Source organism: Apus apus, chromosome 6 (genome assembly GCF_020740795.1).
Source record: "Apus apus isolate bApuApu2 chromosome 6, bApuApu2.pri.cur, whole genome shotgun sequence".
NCBI classification, from domain to species: Eukaryota; Metazoa; Chordata; class Aves; order Apodiformes; family Apodidae; genus Apus; species Apus apus.
In genome coordinates this window covers 35,000,776-35,020,802 of record NC_067287.1, presented here as the reverse complement: position 1 = coordinate 35,020,802, position 20,027 = coordinate 35,000,776, and the positions used below count along the sequence as shown (strand labels likewise).

At 44.1% G+C, this 20,027-nt stretch overlaps 1 protein-coding gene across 5 annotated transcripts in view; it reads right to left on the bottom strand.

Annotated features, from left to right (window-relative positions):
* Positions 1–220: 220 nt before the first annotated feature.
* Positions 221–20,027, bottom strand: part of UNC80 (unc-80 homolog, NALCN channel complex subunit) — a 133,689-nt gene continuing 113,882 nt past the window's right edge. For 4 of the 5 annotated variants that reach the window (XM_051623948.1, XM_051623951.1, XM_051623949.1 and 1 more), the window contains 11 exons: positions 18,078–18,201; positions 17,137–17,343; positions 15,449–15,633; positions 14,387–14,552; positions 13,339–13,518; positions 11,240–11,378; positions 9,220–9,276; positions 3,061–3,142; positions 2,684–2,795; positions 1,313–1,518; positions 221–487 (listed from right to left, as the gene is read on the bottom strand). In XM_051623948.1, coding sequence (XP_051479908.1) covers positions 221–487; positions 1,313–1,518; positions 2,684–2,795; positions 3,061–3,142; positions 9,220–9,276; positions 11,240–11,378; positions 13,339–13,518; positions 14,387–14,552; positions 15,449–15,633; positions 17,137–17,343; positions 18,078–18,201 — 1,725 coding nt within the window. The remainder of the gene's footprint in view (positions 488–1,312; positions 1,519–2,683; positions 2,796–3,060; positions 3,143–9,219; positions 9,277–11,239; positions 11,379–13,338; positions 13,519–14,386; positions 14,553–15,448; positions 15,634–17,136; positions 17,344–18,077; positions 18,202–20,027) is intronic. The other variant, XM_051623953.1, reaches the window with a different exon arrangement.

Sequence of the window (20,027 nt, the reverse complement as noted above, 5' to 3'; positions counted from 1 at the left end):
CCTGAGAATTTTGTACAAATTCTCTGTTCCTGCTATCTTGCCCTGAACTGAAATGTGTTTCACAAACAGAAATTGGCCAGTCTATAGCAAGCGGCTGTTAGCTATTTTCTGCTTTTGGATAATAAAGTGCTCTTGTTTTAATTAGTTACTAGCTATCAGGGAACTCCAAGGAGAAGGCAGACTTTCTCTTCCTTCTCCCACTACTGCACTTCCCTGGGGGTTAGACATGAGATTCATCCAGATCAACATCAGTCTCCCCGAGCTCCACGTGCGTGAAGCTGAAGTGGGTGGCCAGCAAGGGGTTCTCCATGCCGTTGTCCTCACTGATGTGAAGGACTGTGTCCCCGTGCTGCAGCAAGCTGGTGGTCTCGAGGCCAGCGTAGTCCTCAGTGTCAGAGAGCTGGGTGGGTGGGGTGCCTTGTGCTGTTGTTGGCTGGGACTCCAAACCCTGCTCTTCTTCCTTATCCTCAGCAGGAAGTGCCTCACTCTGCAATTAAGGGTAGCCAGTGGTCAGGCTCAGAAAAAGTGGGAGGGAGAGGGAAGCAGAAAGCATGGGAACATCTATTAAGTATTTTCTCATTCTGAAACACTTTTTACCGTAAAGGACCAGGGCACCTGCAGATTATAAATCCCTAAAATTCTGCCCTAACAACAATATATTTTTGCTGGTGAATCAAATTTGTAGCAATGAGCAGAAAGGTTATCTGATTTCAGCCATTAACATTTCCTCATTACTTTTAAGTGCTTTTCATTTGTTTATGGCAAAGGACACAATCCCCAAGAGACAGTAAGGGTCTGAGCCTGTAAAAGTGGTCTCAATGTCACAGATGTGTTGAAGGGATGACTGTGATTGTCCATGCATTGTCCTCAGTCCTGTCCAACACAGACAAATGTTGGACAAGCAGTTTCTTTTGAAATGTGATGCTTTTGCTAAGACAGTCCTGTGGTTTTGAAGGAGCCGTTCCTTAAGGACTTATTTCTCAGAGAGCAAGCTGTAAAAACTGTTGATGGAAACATGCACGGGTGAGCAGGTCCAGAAGGACTGCTGTATGTGATGGGGAGATGGAAAGGGAAGATGTAGGAAATACATTTGCAAATCAAGAATCTTTGCCTAGATCTAGAAGTGGTTTACAAAAGTAGGGGGTTGGACAGCAAACTCAGCCTAGAGAACAGACAAAGAGGAGTTTGCTGTCTTCACTCACCTGCCAGCTTTTGTCACAGTGCAGTGGTGCATCAGGTGTTTCCCTACACATCTTCCCTGCAGCTTTACTGAAGCAGTGGACAAACACACATGATACACCAGTCACATTACCTGGGCAGTGGTCTGGCTGTGGAGATCAGCTACAACAATGGCAGGTGAGGAAGTCAGCACAGGTTTACTTGGTGGTTCCTGCTTGGCCTGGGGGCTGCTGTGGCTGCAGCCCTGCTGCTGGGCTACTGGAGCTGGGGGATCTCCCAGGGGGGCTGCTGGTGCCTCAGGCTGGGCTTCAGTGAAAGTCACTGACCGCTTCTGCTCTGCTGGAAGGTAAAAGCCCATAAAAATTGTAAAATGTGACAATTTGAGAAGAAAAACACAACAAGAAAAGAAGAGTGAGAATCCCTGGAGTTTTTACAACTAAGACAGGATTTGCAATTAATGCCATTTTTATAAGCTAAGTGGAGTCTAATCCAAACACCTTTTACTCTACGCTTCCTCTAAAGCCACAGCAAGAGTCAGGGACCTCCTGGAGACCAGTCAACCAGCCTGTCTTTGGCATGGCTTGGTGGGATATATGCCACCCATACCATCATTCCCTCCTAGAAGAATATATGGAATTTAATTCCCATTTGAGTTAGGCATTTCTGACCTCAACTATGGAAGGAAAACTCAGAGGCAATTATATAAGGGAATTGCCTAAGGTTTTACAGGAAATCTGAGAAAAGAAAGAGGGCAGCTGCTTGCCCCCATTCCTGCAGACTGAGTTCACTATCTGGGAATAACGGAAAAGCACAGGGTGAAGATAGCTAGACTAAAACTTAAGACTTAAAACTGATACTCTTGCTCCTGCTCTTACTTCTGTTGTTTGAAACATCTCCAGCAGTGCTGTTGCCCCAGCAGAGTCCTGAGTGGTTAGAACCCCAGGAAGTTTGCTGGCAACTTTTGCTCTTCCAGGTGCTTTCTCCAAAGTTCACTGCTGACTTCAGATGGTACAGAACACAGCTATCTGCTTTCCTTGGCAGTGCTTACTCCTGGAAACATTCAGCATGGACTAGAGCAGTCTAGTGTTCACTTTGATAGATACAACACTTGAAGCTCTGCACGGCTAAGCTTACAAATGATGGGGAATTTCCTTCTTTCTGCTACTCTTAATAGCAGCTTCAAAAACACCTGGAGATTTTGGACAAGGCATCTTGAATAGAGAACATCTGTCCCCTAGATTCTCCATACCTCTAAGAAACACTCTGTTCACTGAGCATGTCCCGTTTCACTTTGAAAACCTTTTGAGAAACTATCAGTGTGTTTAAGGGGGTCATTTTTTGATAGGATATCCACTTACTGGGAAAAAAGAAAAAGCTGCTGGGATTTCACTTTAATATAGGCTACTGACACCAGCATGAGTTTTCCTTTAGGCTAAAACAACAACATAATAGCTGGTAGTTTCAAATACAAAGTGCTGTTTCTGGAGATGCAACACTCCCCTACCGCTGGGTTTTGGCTTTGGCTGGATGCTCCGCCGCGTGGTTGAAAGTCGAGCTCCGTGACGGCTTCGAGGTTCAGTCTGGGTTTTCTGGCGGGACAGCAGTGGTCGTCTAAGCTAAATGTTGCAAGAAAGAGTTAGGCTGATGTACATTCACATATTACACAGCTTCTCTGTGAGGAGAGCACTGTCTATTCCTCCAGTTGTCCATTTACCCTACTTTTAGCAGGTTCATGTTTTAAGGTTTGCATGGCTCAGACATCTCCTTCCTATGAATTTCTGCATTTTGTACCCTCTCAGTGTCAGCGCTGAATGTAAGGTAGATCATTTAATTAAAAAAAAAAAAAAAGAGAGAAGGTTTGCTCAGTCCCCATGTTCTCACCTGCCGTAGGCCTCTCTTCCGCCCCAGGGGCTGCTGCAGAAGGAGGTTCTGCTGTCCTGGCTCACTCTGCACGCTTGCCACCCTGTTAGATATTGACAGCGTTAGGCCAAGCACAGAAAGCACCCTGTGTAACTAGTAGGTGTCCTGGTAATTGTGACTAAAATAAATACATAAATAAATAAACCGACCACTAATGGCACAGTCACTTCAAAGAGCAATACTCTCTTTGAAGGATGGGGGACGTGTCTGTTGGGTTGTGGCTTCTGGAGCTCAGGAAAGGGTGGGAGGTGGAGTCATGGCATTCAGGACTTGGCCACGCACAGGTAGCATCCAGATATAAAGAACTGCAGATTTCAGTTTTCAGTCATTGATTGATGCATCCCACTGAACAACACTCACTTCTCTGCATCCTTTGCCACATTAATAAAGGCAAGAATATCAGTTTCCTAGCTCACAAGCCTTATTGGTTACTTTTCCTTTTTCAAGGACAATGGTGTAAAAGCTATTATTTTTCCTCCCCAGTAGACTCCACAGCTTCATCACAATTTTGTCACCTGGTTTTAATTGCAATTTAAGTCAACAAACAAAAAACAAACACAAAGTGACAAAGGATCTGTTCACATAATGGATGCATGAGTTATGTAAACAAGGCCCCACACTCAACACTTGCAGCCTTTAGTCTTTTTGTGGCTAACAAACAAAAGAGACAAGTAAACATAAATTAAATATATATCTAGAGAGAGAAACACAGCTTTTTAGTTTTTAATATCTTGGCACAAAATATCTGAAACTCTGCAGCAAAAGAATCTTTAGCAATAAAACATACTTGGCTACATACCATCTCATTCTACGATTCAACTGACCTTTTAGTCTGCTTAACATAAAAAGACCGTCCTCCCCCCATTTTTATCAAAGTACTGTATTCCTCTAAGCAGCTAAAAATTGGTCATTTAGCAGACAGTAGTCACAAAGCATTTTAGCTCAAGGAACTATGTCTGAGAGACACATGGTTACAATCGCAGCTAACATTTAAGACGGACTTTTAAATCAGGCAGCTGATTATTTGGGACAGACTGGAATTCACTGAGCCACACATCCTATTTAAGCAACTCCCAGCTCTCTCTGGTATGTGTTGTTGAAGATGCAGCATTACAATCCATTTTGCCTTTGGTCTGCATTAATCTAAAGGGAAACAACATTCTTTTCTCCAGATGTTTTCCTTAGATCTCCCTGGAGATCAGTACTATCAACAGAGTTAAGGTTTATTGCCTGACCTTACAGGAGAGGAGGAAGAAAACAAACCTAAGGACATGGTCAGACAAGACATGGAAGAAGCTTAAAAAGTTCTGTCTTCTGAACAACTCACTCTTTGCTTTGTCAGAAGTTATTGCCCTTAGAAGGTCTGGTGGAACAGAACATGAGAGCTTCCTGGCCTGCTTCAGGTCAAAGTCCAGTTACCTGATCTGAAAGTTCTATTCCTTCTTCCCTTATCAGTTTAAACTGAAGCCAGACTTTGCACTAAACCGTATTCATGTGTTTCTACCAGCTTTGATGGGGACAACATGGGCAGCTTCAAGGAGAGACATCTTAAGCCCCTGAAGCTGTTTCTTTTCTGATTGTCTGGCCACAGCCTAATAATCCTCGGCATGCCCTTGGCAACCTCACCACAGCTGTGGTGGCTTAGGGAAAAAAAAAAAAAAGGAAAAGCTTCTGTAAACTCAAAGCCAGAACAAACAAGATATATTTGAGTCCTTTTTCCCTCAGACAGTGCTTCCAGATGAGATCACCAGTCTCTGGAACATATTTTCCAGCTTTTACGTAGGGTATTGACATGATTTATATACAGAGCATCCTAAATATCATGCAAATCTGGTTATGAATAAGCAGAGTCCCCAAAGTTTCTTCCTGTTAGCAGGACTGTGTTCTTGACACAGACACTGACTGCAGCACAGATGACTGGTAGGTCCAGAAGCAACACACCATTCCTCACTAAAGCAAAGAGACTGCTTAAATTTGCCCTTAGATTTGTGATCCAGACTACCTGAATTACAGCTTGTAGAATTTTCATAGTCTTCTGTCTCAAAGACTATTTAAATAATCCCTCTGAATTTTAAGAAGATTTTAGTGTTGTTACCAATATGTGAATTAAGTAGGAATTAGCTGGAGAAGGTGTTGGGAAAAAAAAAAAATTCTATTGGACTAGCTTTTGAGAAAACCATTACAATTTCTGATGAAGGAATAGCAGCTCTTAGTTCTATGTATGAGGAGACATCAATGTCTGTGGCAGAAAGACTACGATTATATTCAGTTCAAAACACTGTTTATAGCGGTGAAACAAGCTCATTTTACATGCATCATGAAAACACTTTGAAAAGTCATGAGATAAGGGGAGTACACAGACTGCATGAGGGCACAGAGGCTATACATGAGGAAAAAAAATATTTCCATGGAGTAATCTGTACATGGAAGACAAACAATAGGTGAGCAAAAGAAAGGCTGGGTTTTGTCTTCCTGCTGTAAGTCTGGGATTTTCAGCCTGGCTTATAAGTAAAATGAGTTTAGTGAAGCGGGTGGATGTTTTATTTCCAGTACTGAATCATTAAACAAATTGGTATAATTTGGGATGATCTTATGAGCTGAAATTGCAGGTATGTGCTTCAGGCAAATGGTGGGCCCGAGAGCAGCTGAGTTTAGCAGAGCTGCCTACACACAGCACAGTGCTCCTGTGGCTGTGTTTTTGCCTTCTAGCCCCACATTTCAAAGAAGGGAAGAGGGAGAGACTTGTAATCACGACAAATTTCAGATGAGTGACTGAATTTTTCAATACAGCCTTTCACTTCATGAGGGTTTGTGAGGGTTTCTTTTCACATGAAGGAACAGCACTACTGATCTTGTTTCTGTGAAGATGAGTGTGGCAGGCAGCCTGTTGGTTCTGTGTAGCCCTGCCTCCCTCCTTTCTGTCTCTCCTTATTTACCAGACCTGACCAGGAGTATACTGTTTTTCTGGCAGCCCATGGGACCCAGGGAAGGAACACTGAATCAGATGCCATTTCAGCTGATAGTACATTTCCCTCCTGTGGCAATGTGATTGACAAGAAGAGTTATTCTGCACTACATAAGCCAGATTTATTTGGAAAAACAGAAGTTTTTCCTACCCAACATGAAGATGCTCTGTCAGTCTCTGAGTATCTCTGTCAGGGATTTTGTCTTCACAATAATGTCACTCCCATTACATAGCTAGGGCAGAGACAGGTAAGCAAAAGATCAAACCAACCCAACTTTGTGGAAGCAGGATGCCAGCACTACAGGAAATTATAGCTAGTGCAGTCACACAGTGGGGGTGAAAATAAACTTTGTCAGGTTGGCAGTTATGGTAAGTGATGCTCATAAATTACAAGAAACCACGCAGCCAAAAAATAGAAAAGAAGGAACAAAGAATAAAACAAAACAGAGACCAAAGAAGCAAGGAGTTTAATTTCTAACAAAAAGATGTACATGCTTGCCACACTGCTATGGTAGAATGTACACACTTTGGGTCCCAAGACATCTGAATGAGAGAGTTAGTGGACAGAGGTTGGCAGGGAATGGGTTAAAATGTAGGTGAACTCCAGCTCTTCTATTCCCAAACACATCCTGGCCCAGTTCGTGTTACGTCTGCTGTTCTTGCCCTGGCAATGTGAATTGGCTCTGTTTTCCTCTCCTGGGCACCATTAAGCTAAGATGGGCATTAGGACAAACATTTAAGGGAAATGTGTTTGTGCAACAGATTTCCATTATAGTGACTTCTCATTCTTCATCTTTCTGCTTTGGGAAAAGATCTTCTCCTGTCAGATTATAACCACCACACATCACAGTGTTGGACACATGCTTCTCGGCCCTGTACCCCATGCTGTCTTCTGAGCACTTAAATGTTCTCCCCTTCCTGTCTTCCCTGCTCTTCTGCATAGCTGGGTCTAATTGCTTTAGAAAAAAGGGAAACAGACTTCATTTTTTTGTTTGTTTTTGTCACTATTTAATTTATTTAAAACTCCTATCTTCCACAAGGGTGTAGTCTCCATATGATTAATTTCTTTATGTCAGTTATGACTAAACATCAGCTTTTTAATTCAGACAGCAATGCTAAACAGTTGTTATCATTATGTTCCAGCCAAAATCAAAGTTATGTAAGAAAAACTCAAGCCTGCTTTATTCAGAACTAATGTTCCTGAATATAAAAACACGTTAACTCTGTCCTCTCATCCCCACAGCACAATGAGCTCCGACAACATCTGCTTTATTACTTCTGTCCTTTAGAGGAGGAATCCAATTTGCACATGTAACAATGCATTAAAAACATCCCTTCTTCTTAACAGAACTGTAACCTAGCCTTTTTATAAACATTTGTAGTATTTCCCTGCCTTCTTTCTTTCTAAGTCCTGATGGCCCTTCTTCAGATGTAGTGTCCACTCCTTGAACAGAATAATAAACCTCAACAGAACTGACTCCCAAGTACATCTGTTAACCTTTTTGCCTAAGGAATTCTCTGTACCAGGTGGAGGATAGTGTGTTGGTCCCTAGTGAAAACTGGTGACAGAAATTAGTAGGGACTCACTGTACAGCTGATTATATTTCAGGGTTCAAAATAAATCCTTGCATTTGAAACTCATCTGTTGACTTAGCTGTCTCGTATTCCTCAGCTTTGCCACTCTTCTTAAGAGTGAGTCCCCCCCACTTAACAAGATCAAAACATTTCAAAAGCAACCCTGATGTAGCCTGTTGTCAGGTCATTATGGCTTTAACTCAGGTACAAACCTTCTTCATCATCCTACTCAACTGCAATGAGTTTTAGCTCTACTTCAGGGATGAGACTTAACTTCTTTGGTTGAATGACTTCTGTTCTCTTTAGGCCCCAAAGCACACTTGGATGAGCATTTTGCTTTATTACAAAAGCAGATAACATAATGCCTGCTGCTGCCAACAAGCCAATGTCTTTTCCTAACACCACTCCTACAGTAGCACCGATTAGGAACCAATCTGCCAAAGGATTCACGCACACAAAGGACACCATGAATCATGGGATGAGCTCAGTGACACACCAATGACAAACTCGCCATTTGTCAGATGAGAAGAATGAACAAACGGACAAAGCAGCCAGTCCCCACCCCGAAAAGCCACCACTGACATCTAAAACCAAGCTCACAAAATAAGAACCATTCACACAAACGCCTCTCTACATGTACAAATCTTCAGCTGGTGTGATAAAGTCATGAAATAGTGTGTTACTCCCTGTGTTGTCAATGTAAGGGACTGTGTTTGTCTGGAAGGAAACATAGATGCTCTTGGAACTAAGGACAGCTCTCTGACCTCGCAAGGATGGGTTGAGAGGTGCGAGCACAGCAGCAGCAGGACATAAAGGATGGTTGACATGACTGAACTGGCTGTTAAAGGTGCACACCTCCTTTCCAAGCTCACTCCTGATCCATTTGACACCATGGTCCTAGCAGTGTTTGCACACAAACTCCCCTGTTCATGGATAGCGGGGAACAGCTAGACCTGAACTCCAGCACTGATGACAATTTTAAATATGTATTAATGGTGTTCACCTGCAAGCTCTCCAAGCCATCATTTGAGAACTGGAAACACTTTGGAAAAGTAATGAGAATTACTGTGAAGAATCCACAGAGATCTATATTCCAGAGGAGTTATCGTAATTAGTTTTATTAGTGAATGCTAAAGAACACAGCTTGATATCATTATTAAGCCTTTTGTGGTGACAGCACTGTGAGCTTAATGGAAAAACAGATGTCTCTGTTTTATAAAAGCTTCCAGACTAATGCTTATAACAGGCTACAGCTAATGCTTCGTGGATAATCTTTCTCATGCCTTTCAAGCAATTGCTAAACAAGGGGAAAATCCTGAGGCTAGCCAGCCAGACTGCTATTTCACTTGCTACACCTTTTTTTTTCCCCTTCCCCTTAGCCTCCTCAAAGTTATTGGCAATCAAAGCTGAAAACTGAAGGTGGGTTGCTACACCTTTGACTCACAGGCCTGAATATCAATGAGCCACAAGAGACAGAGATGGAAAGAGCGACAAAAAGGTGAGGGGAAGAGACAGAGGTGGTTGGAAACGGCTTGTTTCCCAGCACACACACTGACAGACAGGTAGTGTTAACACTGTACCTAGAGAGGCTGCCCTCAGTGGCCAGGCTCGGGGAGTCATCGAGGACATTAGGTTCACTGCAGGAGGGGCAGGGAGATTAAGAATTTAGGGAAAGAAAATGAAAAAAAGCATGCGCTTGTCTCTGTTTTCAAGGGAAAAAATATCAACGGAATAAAAAAAGTAAAAAAGGACAGTAACATTAATTGGTCTTGCACGCTCAACAGCACATATATGACTCAGAGAAGCTGAAAGAACGTCTGATAACAGGAGCAGTCTTTAGAAAGAGTTTACACTACAGGGAGACTTGTACACCTCTGCAGAAAACTGGGGAGCTGAGAAGTTTGGTAGATGCATTTCCACAGGAAATGAAGGCAGGGAACTATTTTCAAAGCCATTTTTCCTGCAGCATTTTCATTTTTTCCAGCTCTGTTTACTTCCAGCTTCCTGGAAAGCTTTTTTCTTCCCCCTTCCCCATGAGCCACTTTTTCCTGAGGGAGGGCTAACCTATCTCTTTCTGGTACAACTCTTAAGGACAAACATCTGGAAGACAGGGTCTTGTAGTGCAATGAATCTAAGTTAACATCTGGCTTGGATCCTGGCAAACAAGTACACTATCACATGGCTTTCTACACTTCAGCCATTCAGGCAGGAGCAGCCTTTTCAGCCCATAGGAAAACATAAAAGGAAGAGAAGAGTCTGCTGGGTTACCAGCAGGAAAGCAATAATAATATTACTTAACATTAATTAGTTTACATTTGTGAGGCAGTCTGAAAGCCCAGAGACCGCAACTAAAAAGGGCATGATGCTTTCTAAGCTTGTACTTTCCCTACATAGATGAAAAGCAATTCTCCTGGTATACCATGTGCTTAGAAAGTAGAGAGCAAAGCTCTGTTGCAATTAAAGTCTTTTTTTCTTAGCATCCCCATGACTTGGGATTGCACAAAGCAACCATTGCTGTCAGTCAGCTGTGACTTATGAAGTTTATGCATTGAAGATGGTAGTGAAAGATTGAGGAAAATGCAGTCTTGCATATTAATTTTTCAAGAAACAAAGGGACTGAATCAATTGAGTTCAAAACTCAAATGACTTCCTGTAAGCCCTTTTGTGAGAACTCCCAGATAAAATCTATGTAACTTCTCTCTTGTAAATCACTTCTTCTGCCTTTGCTGGTATGCACCACATCCTTCATGTATCAAGGTTATTTCTTTAACTCCAAGCAAGACTGGGGAGGAGGGGGAAACTGATTTTTACAAGGCTGGCTAAGAGATAATGTAAAATGTATTCTTTAAAGGTCCAAAGGAAACAAATTAATCTATCCATTGTCATATATCCTTGGGGAATAATGTCGCAGACCAATAAAACAGTAAACATTGCTTGCTTAGGAAAAAAAACAACCAAAACATTTAAATGCACAACTTCTCCCTGTGTCTTTTGAAGATGTACATTTTCCAAGTTCCAGTCTCTTTCTCACTACTCCATATGAACCAGGAATAAGGCATTCAAAGTTGTTTCTATCAACAAGTAGGTTTCTGGTTTTAAACAGTATTAAACACCATCTTTGAACTTGACATTCAGTTTCTGTGATAACTACTGTTCTAGGAAGGACAAAGACTACATGGAAGAAAGCAAAGTAAATCAAACATGATGCCTCTGCCCTGCTTCTCAGGATTCCTTCCCGCTCCCTACACCGACTGTGGACAGTCCTCTGGCTCAGTGGATAACCCCAAAATTGTGTGTTTTCTTTCCACGGTAGTAGCAGAAGAAAATAATAGCGCTGAGGGTTTCTGAAGCTGTTTAAAAGGAAGGTTTCTGTGGATGACAGCTTGTTCTGATGGACCTTATGCAACACAGATCATCCTGGAAAATCTTTTTTTTCAACCCTGCACCCTTGAACCAACACTATTTCAGGGTGAATAAATTTAGCATCACTTACTCTGGCACTGATTATACTGTTCCATGACTCTGATGCACACATAATATACCTGCACCATTTCTGCTGTTGTGACTATAATGGGAAGGGTGAAAAACCCATGCTGTTACCTTTGGCTGGGTAACATGCCCACCTCAGCCTGAGGTGCAGACATGCTGGAGAGATGGCTGGAGAACCGCCTCCTCCCAATGGCACCCATAAGGTATGCTTCTTGTTCACTTACCACACTGGGCATGCTCAAGGAGTCATCTAGAAAGAAAGAAAAAACAGGAAAGGAGAGGAAACAACCATCCCAAACCCCACCTACATATTTACAGTTGACAAGAGATAACAGGATGTCTTTGGCATACCCAGCATTTACTTACCAAGCCTGCAAATTTGAATAGCTCTATTACATTTTTACAGTCACAGTGCAGAAAGACATAGGCATAAAACCCTGCAGGATGAGGAACACAGCACACGTGGGGCAAGGATTTATGCATGCTTTCAGCTTATATGGCTCTCAGGAAAATCTGTGCAGGGAATTCAGCTTCCACTAGGGCTTAATTCCTGTGATTAGTAAATGGCTGTTTAATATATAGTGTTTTCTGGCATAAAAGTTGCACCTGGACATTTTGCTGGTGTGAAATAAACTGCTGCTACAATATAGTAAAGCACTGTCTCAAAAATTAAAAGACTTAACAACAGAATGCAGAACTGACAACCTTTACCACCTTTTGGAACATGCATTTTAAAATGTTACCCAAAAACATCGGATGAATTGTCTCAAATACACCATACTGCAACTGAATTGTGCAGAGAGTGGGATTGTGATCAAGGAGAGCTAGAAATTTTCGGTGCTGTTTAAAATTATATAAAGTGCCTAGAAGGAAAATACTCCATTGTGGTATTTACCACAACAACTTCTAATTACAAATTAACAAATAAAACAAATGGAAGTTTTCTGTAATCTTTTCCTTTTGACCTTTTCCAGTTTTGAAATACTGAGGTATTTTATGGCAGCGTTAAGCCAAGGTGGGGCTGAAGTAATAGTGCTGCAAGCGAACAGGGAGATGTCACTCATCATTTCACAGAGTGGCTCACAACTCATCTGAGGCTGAAACCAGAGTTGGCCACAGTGAGCATCTGAGTGATGTATCAGCAGTACAATCCTGGCTGGATTGTGCAATGTTTAGTGATGAACCCAGCTAAAAGAAAGTTGGGCTAAGCCTGGAAAGTTTCAGGCTGTTCTTTCCCAAAAGGCAATTCTGCCATAACTGCACAGGCCCTTCTTTTAAGCCTGTTTTTCACCCCTTTTGTTCAGTGTCTTTGAGGAATAGTCAGCAGTGCTCAAATACAGAAGTGAAGCACCTGAGTTTCAGGTACTGAGGCAACCAACCACTGCAGCACCAGAAGACAATGTCCCTTCTAAAGGAGGGGGAAGGCCAAGCCTGATGGCATATGAGCAGGGTTATCTACCCTGTCTTTCAATGATGGACAGCTCAGAAACAGATGGACAGCTCAGAAGCAGAGAGAAGGCAAGATTCCAAGAATAACATGAAACTCAGCTGAAATGACAGAGCAACATTCAGGTCATTGCAAATTACTCCCCAAAAGATTCACTAGCCCATTCCTTCTAAACCAGCACCAGAAAGTCTGGCAACCCCAGAACCTGCCAGCTGCCCAAAAGGAGATCAAGCTTTTGTTGTCAGTAGGTTTAAGGCTTAATTTCCTCTTTGTTAATCAAGAGACACAAGCACATAGACATTCTATCCTGCAGAGATCCACAGCTGGATCGCATGCAGCATAAGGAGAACATAATCCACGTCTGAGCATCTGGAAGAAACTGATGAGCAGGAAGTACTAAGATCCTGCAGGAACAGGACCCTAATTATAGAGCCAGCCACAGCCCCTGCCTCCTGTCATGATGGACGTCAAAGAGAGGACTGACTGCCAAATGTGTTCCCAGCCCAGGTCTCATACACTAAAAATCTGCCTGTGCCCTTCTCTTTTTCCTTCCCAGAGCTCAGGAGGGAGTAAGAAGGTACATAACGCCAAGCATTAACACCATGAACTGTGTCACAACCACAGCACTTTCTTAGCCTCATGTTCTTATGGGCCTTTTGTCACACATGCGCAGGGACAACTCTTTCTCTCCCAGCCACCCTCTTGGGGCATCAAGAAAACATCTTGAATACTGAGGGCTTAGCTCAAATCAGTAGCCACATACTTTCTTCATCCTCCTCATCCGTGCGGCTCAGTGTGTCCTGCGAGGCCTGCTGGGAAGGCTCGCTGTCCTGCTCCCAGACTGTGCCAGTGCCGGTGTTGGAGCGGGACATGGTGGCCAGGCTCAGGCGGTAGGCAGAGGTGGAGGTGCCCATGGTGCTGACAGATGTCTTCCCTTGGTAAGCTGTGTAGGAGTGGAAGAACCAAACTCTGGTCAGTGATGGCACTGGAAATGAAAAACCAGCCAAGCATTCCAGTCACATCAGGCACCAGACTGGTAGGACAGGGGTTGGCAAAGGTGGTGAAACAAACACATCTGCCCTGGCTCACCTCACCTCTCCAAAATCTCTCTTATGCAGCCTGGTTTTCTCCCTAATCTTAGTACCATATTTTCCAAATGAGCTTAGAAACAATTATTACCAAGTAAAAAAAAGGCTGAGGTATTTTATGTTGAATTTGTTTTCCTTTCTTAGGAAGACAAAGCACATAAAATTTCTTGCTGTGTGTAAGCAATGGCTGCCATCTCGTGGCAACAAGTATGACTGTTCCAGGAGAAAAGTCCCCTCATGCAGGAGAGAAGTCCATGCACTGCCAGTTTGGGGATGCTGCTCTGGATGTGGCTGGGAACAGCAGGGAATATAAAAAAGAGACCAAGAGGAGAAAGGAGGAGACAGGTCTGCTGCTGACAAACACACATTTGTACACAAGCAGCTTCGTATTTACAGAGATGTAAATCATGGCTGGCTGTGTTGTGGGGTTGGGGCTGCACTGTGACAGTGAGAGGCAGGTGCTGAGGAATGGGACATGGACTTAGTGGGAAAAAATGGGCAAAACAAGGTGCATTTCACAACCAACCTGGACTTCTCTTGGCCATCCAGTGGGAAGGTTGGGCTGAGCACAGGGCCTGATCCAAGTACAGACTGTCAGGGTGCGGGTGGATTGCCCCGTCCCACTCTGAGGCAGCAGGCAGATCTGCCTCACCAGTTAATTTAGAGGTGATCCAGCTGGGCAGATGGAGCTGATAGCCCTTAACTGTCCCCTCTCCTCCTTACCAGACCCACTGTGCACTGCCTCCTTCAGGATCTTCAGCTCGTTATTGAATTCAGCAATGAGGGAGCTCTTGCAGAGCGGGCGTGGTATGAACCGTCTCTCCAGCTGGTCGGCAATGTGCTGCTGGGCAGTCAGCTCCTCGTGGTTCTCAGCTGGCTGGGCCAGCAGCTGCAAAATTGGGAAGTGTTAGCAGGGCAGGAAAATGTGCCCTAAGAACTGGGACTGGTCTCCAGACCAACATAAGCCTGCAGCCAGCAGACTGTCCTCTTGGGTAGGCATGAAGTTTTGACGCCAGCTAGGAGGTTTCCAGCTGTCTTTCAGGGACAAACTGACATATGACCAAACTGAAATCAAAACCTCACTGTTACAGGGGGATGAGGGCTTCCTTATGCTAAGCTCTACCCTCAGACAGGAAACAGCTCCTCCCTCCAAGATGATTTAAGTCTGTCCAAGCGGTGAGACACAGTAGTCTAAATAAGGTGGAGTACCACGTGCTAGTCTACCTGATAAGAAGGGAAGGGCCATTATTGGCTTAAGCCCAGGCCACCTTAGCCTAGCAACAGGAGCCTTGTCAGACCTTCACCCAAAAAATGTTAAGTGGGGTGGTTCCTCCCAACTGTTAGCTTTATTGCCCAGCTCTGTGCAGAAGAGACACTTCTGGACGATTTCTGCCAATCCCCAGGCCCCCAGGGGTGCAGACCCCAACTACATTCAGAGCATCCACACTGCTGCCAAGTGCTTTGAGTGTCTTTGTTGAAAAACTAAGTCCACATTCAGACCCTCTTGGCTGAGCCCAAGAGTACTTTCCCATCCCGAGGGACTAAGATTACCTATGCTCTGTGGCTTCATGGATGAGAGCTCCTGTATGATTGGCATAGTCTTTAGTACTGTCTAGGAAAAAGGCTTGTGATTTAGTTTCAAAGTGTTCATCAGGCTACTATCTTCTGAAAAGTCACTCCCTACATAAACAGCCAGTTCCTCCAGGAGTGCCATTTCTCTGTTCTCAGCAGGGGAATTAAGGATATCTTGCCCTCAGCAAGTGATGTAGCCAAAGCAACTGTTACCTTGCACTGGATGAAGGGCCGAAGGAGCACAAAGATAGGGATCCGTGTCCGTACGATAAAGTCGAGGAAATCCCACAGGGCCAGCCCTCCCACCTTCCGCAGCGCCATCTCTTTGACTTGCAGGCTCAGCCAGTACCACTGGCTGTCTAGTTGGCGTTCAAAGCAGACAAGGATCACCTTCAGGGCTACAGGAGAACACACACCAGTAAATGGCAGTCAGAGATGCTGTCAGAGTCCCTTACAAACATTGAGGGAGGAATGGGGGGGCCACAGCAGGCACAAACCTACACAGGCATGCATACGCACACCCCTCAGAGTCACAACTGCCTTTTCTATTGGTCTCCAAATGCTGCAGGGAAGGAGGGCAACCTCCTCATAACAAAAGCATGAGGATCAGGACCGAGAGTCTCATTTCCAGATAAATTTTCTGACTTCACACCTAAGTTCCTCTGTATTTTTCTTGCTCTAGCTCCTCCTATGGCTCCCTGCAGACTTCTTTTGTCTTCCTGGATTTCAGATATTTTGAAAGCAACTTGGGGGGGAAATACAGCCCTGGCTGATCAGACAGTCTCCAAAATTTTGATCAAGCTTATCCACACAAAGAGTCACCCTGTGAGCACAACGTCCCCCAGGTTATTTATGGGGTAATGAAAAGAACCTTCCAGCAGTGCAGCTTGCATGAGTCATGGCCAAACTGCAATCTAAACAAAAATATGGTCCAGTAAGCCAAGGGCCATAATTCACAAGAGCACTGCATTACAAATGAGCATGAGCAGCAACGAGGTTCACAACAATGCTCTGTATTCAAGTGGGCAGTGCCTGATGGTTAACTCATAAGGAGTCTTCCCCTTTCCATACTCCCTTGGTCTGGAACAAACGGGGAAGCATGCAAATTGTTGGGGGAAGGTTAACAGCTCCATCTTTCTTGATGGAATGACCAAGACATATCAGTCATCACACATCTGTATCCAGGTTTGGTGGGGTAAGGGGCTAGATCAGTGATGAACTGTCATTTTTTCATCAGGATTACCCTGTTTCTTAGATGTGGGTTATAAAAGACCTGAATAGTCTTCAGGTAAATGCCCTCACAAAATCAGGAACAGTGAAGCTGTTGGAAGGAGTGAGAGCTTTGGGACAAAACTCTCCCCATAAAGCCCTGATAATCTGCACTGCTGCTGAGTCTCCAGTTTGATTATTTTTTCTTTCTGTTCACTTGTGGGTCATACATGAGAAAATATAGTACTGCCTTGCAGCAGCACAGAGTGAGCAGAGGGAACGTCAGTCAGTAAGGACTGTGCATGTGCAGGGCCAGCAAGCAGGCACACTGCATCTTGTTTCACCCTGACTAGCCCAGGGCCAGTGCAGCAGTGATGTTAGGGGCTGGTAGGCAGTGTGACTTACTTGCTTGTTGTGGCTTCACTGCCATATCCTGGTGGTGTGAAAACTGAGCAACTTCCAGCCGTGCTGCATTTTCCTCCAGCTGCAGTGCAGACATTGCTCACATTGCAATATATTCCAGAGGTACTCCTGGCTTCACATTCTGGCCTAGTCTCTTCTTCAGGACGAGACCTGAAGTAGCTCTAAAAAGCTTAAACCTGCTTGAGACTTTTCTTTGGTGCTGTCTATGGTCTGGAATGCTCTGTTTTACCTCTGTCTCTTCCCAGCAGTGGGCAGAAGCCATCACTCACCCAGGTAGGCAGCCTGGCTGGTGGACTCTGCAAGCCCTTCCCGCCGCAGGTCCTTCCCTGCATCCCCCGGGGTGGAGCAGTGGGCAGGGGAGCTCTCCAGCATAAAGTTCTTGCTGCGGGAAGTGCTGATGATGCGAGGTGGCAGGAGGATGTTGATAACAGTCTGGAGCAGCAGCAGGACCTCAGGCTGCTCCAGCCAGGGACTGTCTGTGATGCATTGGGAGGGGAGAGAGAGAGAAAGGTCAGGCTACATTCCATCAAAGACATCCAGAAGATCCAGACCCTATTCAGTTCCAAAATGGGGTACAATCTTAAATGTCCCCTAAGCCAAAACACCGTCCCCCAGACCTTGTTATGCTGCTTCTCCTCCTGCAAGTAAAGGCAAAGTTTATTTTAGCACCAATACACACAAACACAGAGCTGCACAGCACAAAGAAACATCCCATTCAGTAGTCTTATAATCTCACTTCCTTTTGACACTCCCCTCTCCCTTGACTCTTTCCTTTCATTTGGGGATTTACCAGTGATCCCCCACTATAGAAGAAAGCAAGAAGGACTTGTGCCAGACAACTGGCATGGATTGGGCAGACTGTGATCCACAGGGGCACACCATTTCTGTGACCTCTGCTCCCCTCTGTGGCTTCTGCTACAACAGACTCATCTTGCCCGGCACTCCAGTTTCAAAAGGAGGAGCACATCTGTGTAAGATCTGACTCAAGAACCATGACACAGCTGAAACAAAGAGAAGAAACAACAGCTTCTCCCAGTGGGGCTCTTTTCAGTCTCAGATCCAAAGGGCACTTAGCTGACACACTGCCAGTGACAGAAATACAAATCAAAATAAATAAATAAATAAATACAATCAACAGAGAGCAAGGAAAGCGCAAACATTGGTTGTCAGAAAAGGGGGAGAAAAATTATTTTTGTTACATTAGTCAGACCTTTGCTTCCAGATCCTACTGTGAGCACAAATGGAATCAGTAGGTTTAAAAGCATTCCTTCCCTTCTTTCCTGATTGGTGAATGGGGAGACGACATGGCTTAGGGGGAAATCTTCTTTCAAAGCCTGTGCAGTAATAATAAGAAAGGATTAAATGATTTCATTAGCAGATCACGCATGCAAGTTACTGCAGGGAATGACGATCCCCTGGGCATCCTGTTTACACAGTACAACACCAGCATTTATGTCCTGATTGAATTTGAAGCCCTGAGAACACTTAGTCAGGAGTAAAAGGAATTCACAGAGTAGAGTAAGTGTCACCTGCTTTTGTCACAGCCAAGAAGAAAGAAGCCCTGGTTCCTAACTCATAAACATTATTAACAAAATCAGATGTATCCCACAGGAGTCAGCTGAGTGTTAGCCCTCAACTCTGCACTACTGTGAATGACATCAGGATCTGACCCAGACTATGGGGAATAAAAAAACAGGGGAAACTGCACAAATGACATGATCTAAATATTCTGCTGTCTGAACGTGGAGGTTATTCCCAAACACAATTTTTGTTCTGCCTCACTTTGTGCTGCTCTATCATCCTCCCTAACGCAAAGAATGAACTCCTGAAAAAAATAAAAAAATAAAAATGCACATTTGCTTCTTGATGCATAGTCAAGTCTAAACTGAAAGGTCTTTCATCTTCAGAGGAGGCAATACGAATGACTGTCAGTAGAACTCTGCTCATTTGCAACTTCCCAGTAGCTACACTTAGCTGTGAAATGCAACTGTCAAGCTTGCACATCTGGGCTGAGAAATTCCAGGAGAAGATGTTTTCTGATGGGGTGTGAAGTACTTCTGGTTTATATCCTGCTGGAAGTATTAGGAATACTACCACTCGTGTGTTTTTCTGACATGTTTGGTTTTCATTACATTTAAATCCCATGACAGGAATGAGTGAACAGAGAGCAGAGCAAAATACAAGTAAAAACTCCCAATACTAAAAAAAATGATTTGGTATCTGGTTTTTAAAAAGAGAAAAGATTTCAGAGAAGGTGAAGGTGGCCACTTTTTCGCTTTTCATTAAAGAACCATTACCTCAGAGCTGGAAGAAATCTGTCCTCTTTCTGTGTCAGCTGGTACCACAGAGCCCTTTTGTGCCTCATGCTCTGAGGTACAGCACTGTGTTTTGGTCCTTACAAGCCTTTCTTCCCAAGCTGCCCCACTGCTCAGAAATGCCTGCTGAAGTATATTCAACTGGATGTACTAATGCATATTTAAAAATGCAAATTGGAGTGAAATTAGGAAATTTGTGCCTTTCTTGTTCACCATTTTGTTTGATTTCATGCCAATGGGGAGGGAAAAGGATACAGAGGCAGAAGGACTCTGTTATAATCATGGCACTGCTATGAGAAAGAAACAGTGGTGACTTCTTCAAAAAGTCCAGGATGTTGTTTTCTTTTAAACTCTGGACGGCAAGGATGCCATTGAGTCAGCAGCTGAAAAGCCAAGTTGCCCTACTTTTTTGAGCTGGCACAGTGCGTGACCCGCTCAGGTAAGAAAAGAAGAGCACAAACCCATTCTGAGTTACACACATGGTCCCACAGGAAAAGAGACAGGGTTGCATGGATGTGACCCAGGCCAGGGCTCATCTCCCCGTGGCAGGAGACTTGTGACGATAGCTCCTTAGATCCTGCAGAGAATCCTAATGTCTTTGTCAGAGCCTTTCACAGCATCAATCAGCAGAACTCCCTGGACTTCAATGGCAGTGTTAAGCTGATGGATGCTTGCTGTGGACTTGGCCCCAACAGGTGAACTCTGAGCTCAGTTCAAGCCTTCATAAAGAAGGCAGAATTTACACGTTGCTTCTCTTTCATTTTTGGTGTATGTTCCACAGTTTTTGCCCAGCTTTTGCAGAAAGTAAACAGAGCAACCATGAGCTGGTGTCTCAACCAGAAGCT